The sequence below is a fragment of the Castanea sativa genome, chromosome 3 (assembly GCF_040712315.1).
Source record: "Castanea sativa cultivar Marrone di Chiusa Pesio chromosome 3, ASM4071231v1".
Taxonomy (NCBI): Eukaryota; Viridiplantae; Streptophyta; class Magnoliopsida; order Fagales; family Fagaceae; genus Castanea; species Castanea sativa.
In genome coordinates this window covers 57,773,579-57,788,341 of record NC_134015.1, presented here as the reverse complement: position 1 = coordinate 57,788,341, position 14,763 = coordinate 57,773,579, and the positions used below count along the sequence as shown (strand labels likewise).

Genomic DNA, 14,763 nt, shown 5'->3' with positions numbered 1-14,763 from the left:
TGGTCTCACACTCCAATATAAAATTATGGAATTAAAGAAAAGGTGCCTAAAAGGTAGGGATAAATAATAAGCCATTAATTCTAAGAAAAAAAAAATAGAGATATTATTCTTGCACAATACAAGTTCCAATTATGAGTATTAAAAAAATTATGAATTTTCAACTAAGAGTATTAATAAAAAAATAAAATGAATATTTAATAGGCACTATGTACAAGTTATTCTTTACATTATAAAGGGAATGAGATTTTATTAGGGTCTTCATGTCAAATTCTTTACACTAAGATTAATGTTCCTTCCTCCCACATAATAGTAGGTCACACTAATTAAATTTTTGGTGAGGATCTACATTTATATGAGAGGAGAGATTGTTATTTTTGGAATATTCAAAAATTTTCTGCTTAACTCACAGTTGGAATAAATTTCTTTCCGAACTATCAAGTTTACCAAATATTATTATGATCTATCATTCTTTCGGAATATCGAATCAATTAGGCATTAAAAACTCATTAATTTATAAAGAGATCTTATAATTTTTTGAATTATTAAATATAATTAAACAAATAACCATATAGATCTAACAGTGGATCGCAACTGATTATTGCAAATTGTTGCATGTGATTAACCTATAATAGATATTTAATAAGAATGTGAATTCAAGAAAATAGTAATTTGAAAAAAGTAACTAATTGATGTAATTTTTATGAAAGCAAAGTCAAATGTAGCATGAACCAAAACCATTTGGCAATAATAATATATCTCACAAAAATATAATGTTAATTCAAGTACTAAATAAGCCAAAAGTTTTACTTTATTTAACATCTATACAACAAAATTTAAGCAATCAAATCAACATATTATTTATATAAAGTAATTAGAAAAACACACATGCATATAAATATATTTGCAAAAACAACCATCATTACTTACTTTAAGAATAATCCAATATTGACTTCAAAATGCACCTAGGAAAGCTTCCAAGTTAGTCTCAATATCAATTTCATCAAATATATGTTCATGTGGAGGTCATTCATAACTTCTTCTATATATAGGCTTCTTATGTCTTTGGCACATAAAAACATTCACCAACACAAAAGAAAGAACATGAGAAGAAATTGGGCAAAGAATTTGATGCTTACTTGTTCAAATGTTTATACTCATCTTTCTCATTTTATTATTATTATTATTATTATTATTATTATTATTATTATTATTATATCTAGACTTCATACTAACATTTCCTCTTTTTTTTTTTTCTTTTTTTTTTTTTTGTAAACATGTCCATACAATCAATTTATTTCTCATTCATTTATTATATTTCTTTATGCATCTCTATCTAGGTTTATACACGCACGCATGAAACTCCATCTTTTTGTTCCTTAGATATATTCTTTGAAAACATCAAGATGTGCTAGTTGGGATGCACACCTTTAGAGGATAAAATAGTAACTTGATGATGATAGATCAATCCTAATTTTGTAATGTATTCAACACCCAAAAGAAGCATCATATATTGTATTATATTTTATTAATTATATGTGTAACTATATTAAAACATAGATGATAATTTGTTAGTGGCTTTAATCTAAGCCATCAAAGATATCATTTTTTTTACCAACGATTAACAATTTACCACCTATTGTGAATATATTGTGTCCCTAGCTTTATTCATACGACTTAACTAATTGAATTTATTTTGTTATCTTTTATATTAATTAATGTATAATGGATTTCTTTTAGATAAGTAGATTAGTAGCTGTAATAAATGTGTAACTTGGGTTCTAGTACATTTAACGCTTTATTCATACATTTTTGTGTGTTTCCTTTTTCCATTTTCTTTGTTTTTAAAAAACATAAACATTGAGGTCAAAAAAGAAAAACACAAACTTAGATTGACGTAAAAGGGAAAAGGAAAGAAGATTGGAAAAAGAAGAAGAAATTATAGTCTATAAGAATTCTTACCATGTCTTCATATATTCTTTCCTAATAATCAAGAAAATAAGAAAAGATATAAAGATAAAAGTATTTAAAGAAATGAGCTCCTTTGTCTTTTCTTTGATTCTACTCAATCATTTTGAAAAATTAATTATTCCAAACTTGAATGTTTTATCTTGTGTAACTTTCACTTCTTTATCTTTGCATAAATTCTACTCAATTGTTTTAAAAATTTGATGATTCCAAACTTGAATGTTATCTTTAGTGTGACTTAATCATGTCAAACGTAGCCGTTAATATCTAGTACCTCTAATAAGCATAGAATATCAGTTAGTCCATTATATTCTAGTTTATCAACACCTAGTATAACTCTAAACAATGTTATACCACTTAAGGTCTGTTTGAGATTTGCTTATTTTACTCATAGTACTGTAGATAAAAATAAAAATTAATTGAAATAGTACAGTGAGACTCATAAATAATACAAAAATGTGCAATAAGACTCATGAGTAGTAGCAAAAATAAGTTGAATAGTAAAATAAGTTGACAAAAATAATTTTTGCCAAATAGACACTTAATGTTAAATTTCATCAAATATATGTTCATGTGGAGGTCATTCATAACTTCTTCTATTTATAGGCTTCTTATGCCTTTGACACATAAAAATATTCACCAACACAAACGAAAGAACATGAGAAGAAATTGGACAAGGAATTTGATGCTTACTTGTTCAAATGTTTATACTTATCTTTCTCATTTTCTCTTATCCTAAATGAGAAGAAATTGGGCAAGGAATTTGATGCTTACTTGTTCAAATGTTTATACTTATCTTTCTCATTTTCTCTTATCCTTTTATTATTATTATTATTATTATTATTATTATTATTATATATAGACTTCATACTAACATTTCCTCTCTTTTTTTTGTGGTAAATATGTCTATACAATCAATTTATTTCTCATTCATTTATTATATTTCTTTACGCATCTCTATCTAGATTATACACCCATGCACGAAACTCCATCTTTTTGTTCCTTAGATATATTCTTTGAAAACATCAAGAGGTGCTAGTTGGGATGCACAACTTTTGCCGATAAAATAGTAATTTGATGATGATAGATCAATCCTAATTATGTAATGTATTCAATACCCAAAAGAAGCATCATATATTGTATTATATCTTATTAATTATATGTGTAACTATATTAAAACATAGATGATAATCTATTAGTGATTCTAATCTGAGCCATCAAAGATATCATTTTTTTTTACCACCGATTAACAATTTACCACTTGTTGTGAATATATTGTGTCCTTAGCTTTATTCATACGACTTAACTAATTGAATTTATTTTTTTATCTTTTATATTAATTAATGTATAATTGATTTCTTTTAGATAAGTAGATTAGTAGCTGTAATAAATGTGTAACTTGGGTTCTAGTACATTTAACGCTTTTGCTTCAAAAGTTAAACAGATTGTGTTCCTTTTTGTGTGTGTTTCCTCTTTCCATTTTCTTTGTTTTTGAAAAACATAAACACTGAGGTCAAAAAGAGAGAAACACAAACATTAGATTGACGTAAAAGAGAAAAGGAAAGAAGATTGAAAAAAGAAAAAGAAATTATAGTCTATAAGAATTCTTACCATCTCTTCATATATTCTTTCCTAATAATCAAGAAAATAAGAAAAGATATAAAGACAAAAATACTTTAAAGAAATGAACTCATTTATCTTTGCTTTGATTCTACTCTATCATTTTAAAAAATTAATTATTCCAAACTTGAATGTTATATCTTATGTAACTTTCACTTCTTTATTGAGTTAGAGAGAGTGGAGATGAAGTGAGTTAGAGAGAGTGGAGATGAAGTGAGTTAGAGATATTGAGTTAGAGAGAGTGGAGATGAAGTGTTTAGAGAGGACCCATGTGGGGTTCATCATTGGACACTTTTGTCGAAATTTAATTAATTTTATTCTTGGATATGGTTCTATCTTTGTCCTTATCCTCTTTATTACAGATTTAGATAAAGTGCCAGTATTTTCATAGGTGCCTAAATAAAAAAATTTTAAAAACAAATTGAAGGATTATCTTTTTTTTTCTTTTTTCTTTTCTACAAACCTCTTGTCTAATTGGAAAGCCCATTGACCCACTAGGCTGTAAATGAACAAAATCGCTCATAAATAGTTCGGGTTTAGTTTGATAAAAAGTTTATGTTTGTTTGTTTATAAATAAATCAAGGTTAGACTTTAATTTTAGGCTTGTTTAATAAACAAGCTGAGCCCAAGTAAAAAATATTATTCATGAACAAGCTTGTGAACACCAAGACTCAATATAAAAGTAACAAAACAAGTTAAGCCTAAGCTTATTTATGAGTTTGGTAATAAAATTGATATGAACTTGACAACTTAATTCATATCCTTCTAAGACTTTAATTAATTATAAGCTAAGACCATTCATCCAAACCAAATATGCTAGATAATAAACTTGATATAGACTTGATAATATATTTGTGTTGGATCTCAAGCTCAATATATTGAGCTTGAGTTTGGGCTTGATATTGAGCTCGTCCTTGGCTTGACTAATGAATTAAGTCAAGTTTAAACTTTTATACTTTATAATGAGCTCAAACTTGAGCATTATTTGTAGGCTCGTATCAAGCTCAAACCAAGCTTGAACATTCTATCTTTGCTGTCAAACCGTGCTTGAACAGTTACTACTCGACGAAGCTTGGCTCGTTTACTGTCCTATCCCTAGAGCTTTAGTTAGCATCCATATTATACATTTAACTTCAGTACTCCCTGAATTGCTCTACTCCAAATTTGCACTTGAGGCAACGTGTCTAGTGTCTAGCCTTTGTTACTACCCCTAACTCATGAGATGACTTTGAAAAAGTCCCATTACAACTTATTACATGAACCTCAAAATGTTCACTGCTGGGTTAAATTGCAGCATGAACATATTCAACTATTGATTAAATGATTAAATTCACTTTTTTCAATTACTTTTGACTTAGAATTGTTTCATAAGGTGTGGTTTCTAACCGATTGTGCTATCCCTTGAAGTTATCAACCTTTTAAAATTACAATTTTGAAATCAAGTTTTTGAGATAAATGATAATTTATGAAAAACTTATTACACTATTTCCAGTTTATAAGTTCAATAGAAAGCCACCAAGTTATATTACAAAATTAGCAATTTGCTACACTCTGGTGGTTTTTTGTGATATTCTTAGATTTTAGATGGTTAGCCTATCTTCTAAGTGGTTTTCTAAAGCAAATAACTTCAGAATGACAACTTAACTATTGTCAATGTGCTTGGAAAATTGTGTTCCCTGAATTGTTTGAAAAAAGAAAACCTTGGACTGGAGTAGGGGAATCTCTTTCATTAGTATTATTTTTATTGATTAATAATTCTCTCTCTAATACTTTTTTATTTTTCCTAAAAAAATTGGTAGGAATACAAACAAAAAAAAAATACACAACTTTTATCATGCCTTATAAATGATGCGCAGTTAGCGGAGGTAGAATGCTTTAACTGCTCATAAATCATCACGGGTGTGGCAAAAGTTATGGAAATTTTTGTGCCTTTAATATTGCTTTTTTATTTTTTTTTTAAATTTTTGGGACAACACTACCCCCAAGTACTTATGATCCTTACTCCCTACAAAAATACTTGCACTCTCAACAGGGAGTATGTGTGTAAAAGGACATTTTGGAAAGAAATTGGCTTTTAAGTATTTTTACTATCTTTTTTTTTGGTCTCAAAAAAGTAGGAATTTTACTTTTTTTGGTTATTCCTCAAATAATGAGTTTTAACGCTTTGTTTGTTTCAACAATGATATTTTCTAGAAAATTGGTCATTTTTCAAGAAGCATTTTCTATAAAATTATCTCATTTTTCAATGTTTGGTAGCAACTTTAAATGAATTGAAAAATAAACTTCTAACTTCCCTTATTTAGTTTGCTGTGAGATAGAGTTGTTTTCCAAAAAAAATTAATGGAAAACAATCTCTAAAAATAAGACATACTTTTTATGTTGACCAAAGATAGTTTTCCTTTTACTCATATTTTTTTATACTACCAAACACTGAAAAATAAGGAAAACTATCTTTACACGAGATTTTTCATTGAAACAAACAGAGCTTTAAATAAGTCATGAATAATTGTGGGTTACTTTTTCAGTTTTGCAGTGCATGGGCCGAGTTGGGTTACGCATGGGAAGTGGAGCCCAACACTATTGCAATCTTTTGCCATTCAATAGGTACCACCAGCACATTTCCAAACTCGCAAGCTTAAAGCCCATGTCAACCATTTTAACAAAAACAATAGAAAATAACAAACTACAAGTGAAGTGAGTACGTTGGTATAAGAAGAAACCCAAAATGTTCTATCTATTCACAATAATTGCTTAAGATTTTTTTTAATAAAAACAATGTTATTTTCTTTTGTTGGAATTTCTGGGAGTGAGAGTCCGCGCCTTGCAGACACCACACCAGGCCTATAGTGCAAAGTCCAAGTCTGTTGTGCTAGGAGACTTTTTTTCAAACAATTAGACGTAAAAGAGAAAAGGAAAGAAGATTGAAAAAAGAAAAAGAAATTATAGTCTATAAGAATTCTTACTATCTCTTCATACATTCTTTCCTAATAATCAAGAAAATAAGAAAATATATAAAGACAAAAATACTTTAAAGAAATGAACTCCTTTATCTTTGCTTTGATTCTACTCAATCATTTTAAAAAATTAACTTTAAAGAACTCCTTTATCTTTGCTTTGATTCTACTCAATCATTTTAAAAAATTAATTATTCCAAACTTGAATGCTATATCTTGTGTAACTCTCTCTCTCTCTCTCTCTCTCTCTCTCTCTCTCTCTCCAAATACCCAAAACCCACAAACTGGCGAACACAAATCTCTAAAATCTTCTTGGGCAAAGCTATACCCAAATCCCATCTACCTAAACCAAAGCTACCAGATTTCCATATACCCAAAACCCACAAACAAACCCACTTGTTTTAACAAACCTGAAAACCCAATCACAAAATCAAATCCACAAATAACTAAACAAACAACGGAAACACACATTATTAGGTTTGGGCCAGGTCAACCCGACTAGTTTAGGAAGCCCAATCTGCTCTACTTGAATTTAGGCCTGGTTTTTATCAATTACTTAAGACCTACCAATCCGAAACACACTTCCATAAGCCCAAGTCTCACTCATCACAGTAGGCCCACACCTCAATAAGCCCATCAGCTGCAGGCAAAGATTGACTCAAGAGAAAAAGTGTGCACCTTAGCGGTTTTAGGGGAGAAAATGTTGTCACTTTCCAATATTTCATATTGAGGTCAGGGTGTGGCTTGTGTCCAGTGAAAGTTTTCATTGGACACGTTAGATTGAGGACACGTGTCCACTCTTGGACACGTGTCTTGAGGTCAATAGTGAACTGTTTAGTCCAAGAATCCACAATGCCGTACTCTTTCATCACCCAAATAGAATAACCATAACGCCAACTCTCATAACATATTAGAGAAAGCAATCCTTTGAATTCTGAGGTAAAAATACTAGCATCAGCATGCAATCCAAATTTACCATTTGGCAAGGATATCAAGTGGAAAACCTCATCACCCAAATCAAATGACAAAACTATTAAACTCCGGGCATCACCCCAATCATTGGCCACAAAATAAACAGCTCCATTTAAAGAAGCTGCTTGATGGGGCCAATTACTCATAGTAATCTTAGGCGGGTATGAGTCACCACCACTAGTTACTCTCCAAGATCCCTCGCTAACAGAGTAAACCTCAACCAGAGGTGGTTTGGCACCTTCGTACCTAGTATAACTTTGATAGGCAATTGTCACCACCTTATAATCATTGGTCCTCAAATCAAAACCAAACGCTAGATAACAAGGAAATTCGGCAGTTACAGAAGGGTTGGGACGGGTAATAAATTTTCTAATACAAGGATTCCAAAGAATAAAGCAGTTTTCTCCACGAAGGCAAAACAATTTATTCGCGGAACCGACTAATTGTAAATAGCTACGAAGACGACTCCTTAATGGTAACTTAAGGTCTTGAATTTGTTCAGATGAGGAGACATTATTTTCATGGTCTTCGTGAATTAATTTGTAGCGCTCTACATGGGGTGTAACATCCAATACTAATAGACATGTGGACTATGAACACACCTTCTATTGTACTGGACAAAAAAAAAATAATAATAATAAAATAAAAAACTCCCTCTTCTGAAATTTAAAAGTTGAGGAAGTTTTCTGGCAGAATCAAACCTAGAGCTTGTTAACTACTTAAAACATTATTAATGTTCAAAAAAGGGGATATTTCAAGAACCAAGATTGAACTTATTAACGGTTAGAAAAAGGGAGCTTTCTCATGACATTTGACAATAAATATAGCATCTTGTGTTGTTTTCCTCGTTGAACACTTTATGTCACATGCTGAACATTTGCTAATGTTTTTAGGTATACTTTGGATCATTTGGACAAGGACTTGCTGGAAAAAAAAGGCTCATAATGTCAGAGGTCAGTTATTGCGCAAAAACTTCTGGAAAAGTATATAATACAATGAATGAATAGCAATAAATAGATAGATAACAAAAGGCTTAGACACAATCACCTTGCTAATCTTAAACAATATTTGCCCACACTAAAATGATACTAAAAGATTACTGCAAATTTGTTCCCAGACACAACTAAGCTTAGAATTCTTCAAGTAGTATTACCGAGAGAATTCTTGTGAATTTTTATCAAAAATGGTAAAAGAATGTAGTTACAAAAATGAATATAAATCACTATTTATAGCTGAAGGGTTATGCCTCTTCAAAAACAGTCACTTTGATTGACTATAATATTCACAGAGTATTAGCCGTTTTACGATCGATCGAGTATTCCTTCGTCATCAAGCCAAGAATTGAACAAAGAACAGGGTTCTCATATTATACAGCCTTCGACTTATTGAGCCATATCTCGATTGATCAAAATGAGTTCAACCGATCAAATAGGAGTTGAGCTCTTTAAACCAAGGCTCAGCAGCACTTTCAATGGCATTTTGAAATCTCTCCTCTTTAATCTTAAATGTATAACAACCTACATTGTATATAACTTTATATACAACAAGAACTCTGAACACTTCAATGTGAACTTCAAAAATTAGTCCACTAAACCATGGGTTCAAATTCAATTATAGTTTGTTATTCTAGATATTTCTAATAAACATGAAGGGTTCAGCGGAAACCTTGTGTCTTTTGTAAACTAGTTTAGTTCTTGGATTGTGTCGTATGTTTTTAACTTCTTAAAGGAATGGAGCTCACCAGGTGATGCATCTTTCTCTCTACACTGTCCAGTGCAAATTTTTTAGTCCAGTTTATTGCCTAATGCAAACTTTTCACTCCACATTTTTTTATTTAATTATTTATATATTCAGGGACCTTGTTTATATTCTCAAATCTCAAGCATATCAGGATTGACAGTTCTATTTGTATCAAAGCTAGTACCAGAGACTAAGGGGCAAATACTTGAAGAAATGCAGACAGGTATGAACCCTTTTCCAGCAAGGTAAGCCAGGTTTCTTGCACACTAGTTTTTTTTTTTTGATAGGTAATAGATATCTTCATTAAAAAAAGTACGCCATGTTCATGATGATGAACAAAATGTACTAGAAACAAATACAAACAAATCAAAAAGAGATAGAATGCACGAAATCAAAAATGGAAATACATTGTGTACCACTAGTTCTATAGTAAAGCATTTGAAATTAGGCTTTCTTCTACAGTTTATTTGATTGCTGATTAATTGGGAATAATAAAGAGAATCTGGAACATTAAAAGTATTTGGGACTAGTATTTCTTTTAAACTAATGGATATGATAGCATGTTTAAATAGACAATTATTGAAGTTTGTAACTAAAAGATAGCATTAAGTAGATATGCTAGGATTTTTGTGTTCTTGTATTCAAATTGATTCACTCAACTTAAAGGCTCCACTTTTCTTGCTAACTGAAATTACAAGGAATAGAGTCAATTTTTCAGACAAATAAAAATCAGGGACATTGTACCAAATGTTATTTTTGTTATGTGAAAAGACTGTTCCAAAATCAGATTCCAATAGTCCTGCTATTTGAGTCATTGAAAATATTCCATGTTCAAGAATTGTTACTAAAGGATCCAGTTTATTGAACAGAAAAAAGCATTATGTGGGAATCAGTTATCAGTCTCCACAAACTAGAAAAGAAAGTAAAAACTGAAGTCAGGATTAAATTTAGAATGTTCTTAGACTATGTAGGTATCACTCCCAATTCTATAACTGGCAGATTGCATGCAAACCCTACAATATTTGCTTGCCATAGATTATATGCATGAATCCAAGGTGCGGTTAATCATCTTGATGTTTTTTAGAAATTGTCAGAACTAGGAATACAGAGAGTTGACCTCAATCAAAACAAATCATTTTGGATGATTGATTGTTAAAGCACTACTAACAAATTTTAAAATTTTACTGTGCTGAGTTGCCAAGAGAGTATAAGACTATATTTAAAATACACAGAAATATAGAGGTAGTAACTACAAAAATAAGCAAATACCTTGGACCCAAAATACTAACATATATATACATAAGAATAACTTTATTGCAAGGAGACTACTTCATGAAAAAAAACCATGAAGTAGCCTAAAGAATTACAACTGAAAAATATTTACATATAAATTGACTCTATGAAATTTTGAATAGAAGTACTATTTGTGAGACCCAAGCAAAGGACCACTCATAAAGAGAACTAATGAAAGATGTTAGCAATTGATTTGATGTGCACTCCATATCTTCAAAACACTAACATATACTTGAAATTGCCACTATATATCTGTACACATTACAGGTTAGACCTATCACACTTGATTGAAGAAAGGTGAACATGTAGCAAGAATTTCAATAGAAAAACAAGCTCTCACTACATAGCCCAAGGTATTTTTCAAAAATGTAGGTATACTCATGTACAATGGTCACTTCATGCCTTGAAGCATGTGCACATGTTGAACTCATCCTAAAGAAGCACAGTGACCACAAAGGATGCTAATTTCCAACATAACAGAAACTCTCAATGCCTAGAACCACTGACCAACGTTTTGGAATCTCAAGGCTTTTTTTTTTTTTTCCCTTTTTTGGGGTAAGTAAATCTAAGACTACAGATTTCAAAGTGCATTATTTATATTCTCTCTTATTATCACTTCAACTTCTTCCAAAGGACATTTAGCACCCATCTTCCAAGACATAAATCACATGTAAAAGGAAAGAGTAGAATTGAATTGCTCATCGGATGTAACAAATCCCAAATATGAAAGCTATAAGGAAAATAAGGGGAATGTAGCAAGAAAAATTCTAATGGCAATAGCATACCCAATGAGAAAGGGAATCAAACCTCATAAAATTAAAAATAATTTACACTTGACATAAAAAAAAAAAGAAGCCATGTAAGACTGTCAATGCAAGTCCAAGATTCCTATTCAAGATATTCCTTATGAAAGCCATAAGAGAGGTCTCTAACCATGCAAACTCCAAGTTAACTCTTAATGACCAACACTAACAGGGCCCCTTTGGCATGTGTTCACCAGTATAGTGTTATTAGGACAGTTGAGCACCAACATCTGTCAACACCTTTTAATTCTCAATGCAGCCAATGTAGTTGCAAGTACCAAGCAAAGGCCAAGCTCCAGTTAGACAAAATTGCTAGAATAACAACACCAAATCTAAAATACAAGAAATAACCCTCACTTGATGCCACATGACTTTTCAAGAAGGAAGCAGATGCCTCTACTAAAACCATACTATTTAGCAAGTTGATCCAAATGTAACAAAAAAACAAAATAATATAAGTTGTCTACCCCCTAAGAGACATTTTAGTTTTTGGTAACCACGACTGGCCAACAAATCACTTAAGTTCTAACCATCTTGGTCTCTCCAGCTCTCTTTTCTTTGTGACACCACACCACCAAATTTTCATCAAAATCCCATAAGCAACATTTGAGCAACATGAATCAACTAAGATAATCAAATTCTTTATGTTCCCAGTAATTTCTCGGTGATTTAAGTACACGGTCTCCACAATTTGTCAACTAAATCACAGTAGGTTCATTTGGACTGCAGCTTTGAGAACTATTTTGACTATTGAGAATTTATGTATGAGGAAGATGTTGGCATAAATAATATAATGTTTACAGTTGATAATACATAGTTGAATACCATTCCTATGGATTTTCCTTTGTAACTTTTTCCAAACCTAAACAATGAGGAAAAAAGGAGATTTGAACCCCCCCCCCCCCCAATTTATCAAATTCCTCATGGAACTCATTTTCTATAACAGTGGAAACATAAAACATTTAGAATCATGACCATTATAGAGCAAGACATATATTAAATAATAATGATCTTATGTTCGAAATATAGAAATCTGTGTAATCAAAACTATATCTTGGCTATGACTTGTCACTAAAATAAAATGATCCTATCCAATCAGGCGCAAAGTAGTGGAACCCAAAATCTGACATCTAGAGAAGATGAGAGCAAAATTAAAATGTTCAATTTCAACTTGCCTAAATCCCAAACTAAAAGAATAAAGCCCAAATATTTTGCTTCAGTAATAAAACTGAAGGATCTAAAATCAATGATATTCAAATACCAAAACCATATCCTTAGGGAGTTTAGGGTTCTGAAGTCATTCAAATCCAAGAAAAAAAAAAAAAAAAAAAAAACCACATATGAAAAGAAAGAAAGAAGAGAAGCGTGATTCCGATCGTTGAAAATGAAAAAAGAAGAAGAAGAAAGAGTTCACACCTTGCCTTGCCCATCTTGGAGTTTGCAGAAGCAGTCTTAACTCTTAAGAGCATCGACATCAACATCATCTTCTTTGGATCGCCTCAAAAATCAGAATTGAAGGAACACAAAATTTTTGGGGTTGCTTTTATATGCTTACATGGTCTACCGGTAATTGGTAACCATTTAATTTAATTAAACGGTTAAGATTAAAGCCAATAGAATTGTGTGGTTTAGATTTTGGTGGATACCATACCCCCAAAAGATTTGTAAAATTCAAAGGATGATAAAAGGGCTGGACACCATAACACATTGACCACATTGGAGGGGATGGGGGAAGGAGAAGGAGAGGAGATGATTGCATCAATGGTTTGCTATCAGAAACGTGTAGTGGATGAGAAAGAGAAAGCAGAGAGAGATATATCTATTTTTGAGATTAGAGATAGGTATAGAATGTTATAAATTAGGATAATAAATGAGATCTTTATCAAAATATTAGTATTAATGAGTGTATTTTTTTAATCGTTGGATTTACTTAAATCTAATGGTTTCTAAAAGATGTAAATGAACCAATCTATATATATATATATATATATATATATATATATATATACATGAGATCTAAACTTACTCCTTATAAACTCACACATTTTTTACACCATAAATTTCTAAAAGATCTAACGGTTAAAGCAACACCATTAAATGTTATTGTTTTTTACCTTAATACCTAATTAATACTAACATTCTCTCTTTTTATTTATTGCTTTCCACCAAATAATATTTTCTTCAACACAATCTAAAAAAAAGTAGAAAAATAATCTCATTTTCATTGATTTCTCAAAACTACCCAAAACAAGAGTCAGCAAATGACTTTCAAATTCACCATGAAGACCTAAAGTCATGGCCGCTAAGGCAAGGAACCAAACCAAATTCACCAGTCTTGAGTCTCCTGACGTTGGAGCAGTTGTAGAAGTCATAATATTCATCAGTCTCTAATGAGTAGTAGAAAGGAGAGCCCATAGTAGTGAAGTTGAAGTTTAGGAACCATCTGGGAAGGCATCCATCTGGGTCCTTGATATAGAGTAATTGATCAAAGTAGTCAATATCATCCATAGCTAGCGAAGTCCCCTGAATGAGGGAGAGTGAGAACTGTTTGCCTTTGGTTGTTGCATGATAGATTGTGATAATGCGAAGAAAATCAGTAGGCTGGATGCTCCGGACTTGAAAGGACTACTTGCTCTTTTGATGGCCTAAAAAAGAAAGAAAAGCGATCAAAGGTGACTGGGGTTGCCGGCTAAGAACCCTCTGATGGCAAAGTTAGTTTTCTCTCTATATTTTCAGAGTTCCAACTTTTTGGGAAATATAAAAGCGAACCTTTGTTTGGTCTGTATGAGCGTTTATATAGTGTCCTAAAGACAGTTATCACACTTATAACCTCCCCTGGATTCGAGGAGGTGTGAGGGTTCAAGGATAACTTCCATAATTGCTTAGGAGTTATATACTTCTCACACAATGGTCACTGGAAGTTATACGTGTAATAAGGAGTTGTAATATTACACTCGAAAATTTTCCTAAGTGTGACAGCCTCGTCCGAGGATCTTCTTGTCGAGCGTACCTAGCTTAGAAATAAGGGTCGTTCCTTCTATGGACGGATTTTGTTCAAGACGAGCTTCACGACTCTCTAGGACGTGGTAGTTATTAGTGAGGTTTCCGGGGTCCTTGCTTCACTGGCTAAGTCCTGGACGACCTCTATGGATGACGTCAGGGTTGGTACTCTATCGTACCCTATCAATTGCCCCCTCGTCCAAAGGTCGTCCAGAGCTCCTGGTCTTTGGACACGTGTTTCCTTGTTCATGATCATGAGTTACCCTAGGTATCACGATCTTGATGGTTGAGTTCCATTGGTTTCGGATTGTGCCACGCGTCATGACTTTATTGGTTAACCGTCGCGTCAGTTCGTGTTTTCGAGGAAGTTGCCATATGGCTCTTCCTGATTGATCAAGTCGTTCCAGGTTCCATTT

General features: G+C 31.9%; 1 protein-coding gene across 1 annotated transcript; it reads right to left on the bottom strand.

Annotated features, from left to right (window-relative positions):
• Positions 1–7,138: 7,138 nt before the first annotated feature.
• On the bottom strand, positions 7,139–13,855 carry LOC142629229 (F-box/kelch-repeat protein At3g23880-like). Its single transcript, XM_075803189.1, has 2 exons — positions 13,678–13,855; positions 7,139–8,061 (listed from the first exon to the last, which is right to left on the bottom strand). Exons 1-2 carry the CDS (start codon positions 13,853–13,855, stop codon positions 7,139–7,141), a joined length of 1,101 nt encoding a protein of 366 aa, XP_075659304.1.
• Between the last annotated feature and the right edge of the window lie 908 nt (positions 13,856–14,763).

Bases quoted from the DNA above. Each gene is read 5' to 3' on its own strand.
- LOC142629229 (XM_075803189.1), bottom strand. From the start codon at position 13,855: ATGGATGATATTGACTACTTTGATCAATTACTCTATATCAAGGACCCA. The intron at 8,062-13,677 runs GTGAATTTGGTT...CACCCCATGTAG, and splicing joins CGTCAGGAGACTCAAGACTG to AGCGCTACAAATTAATTCAC.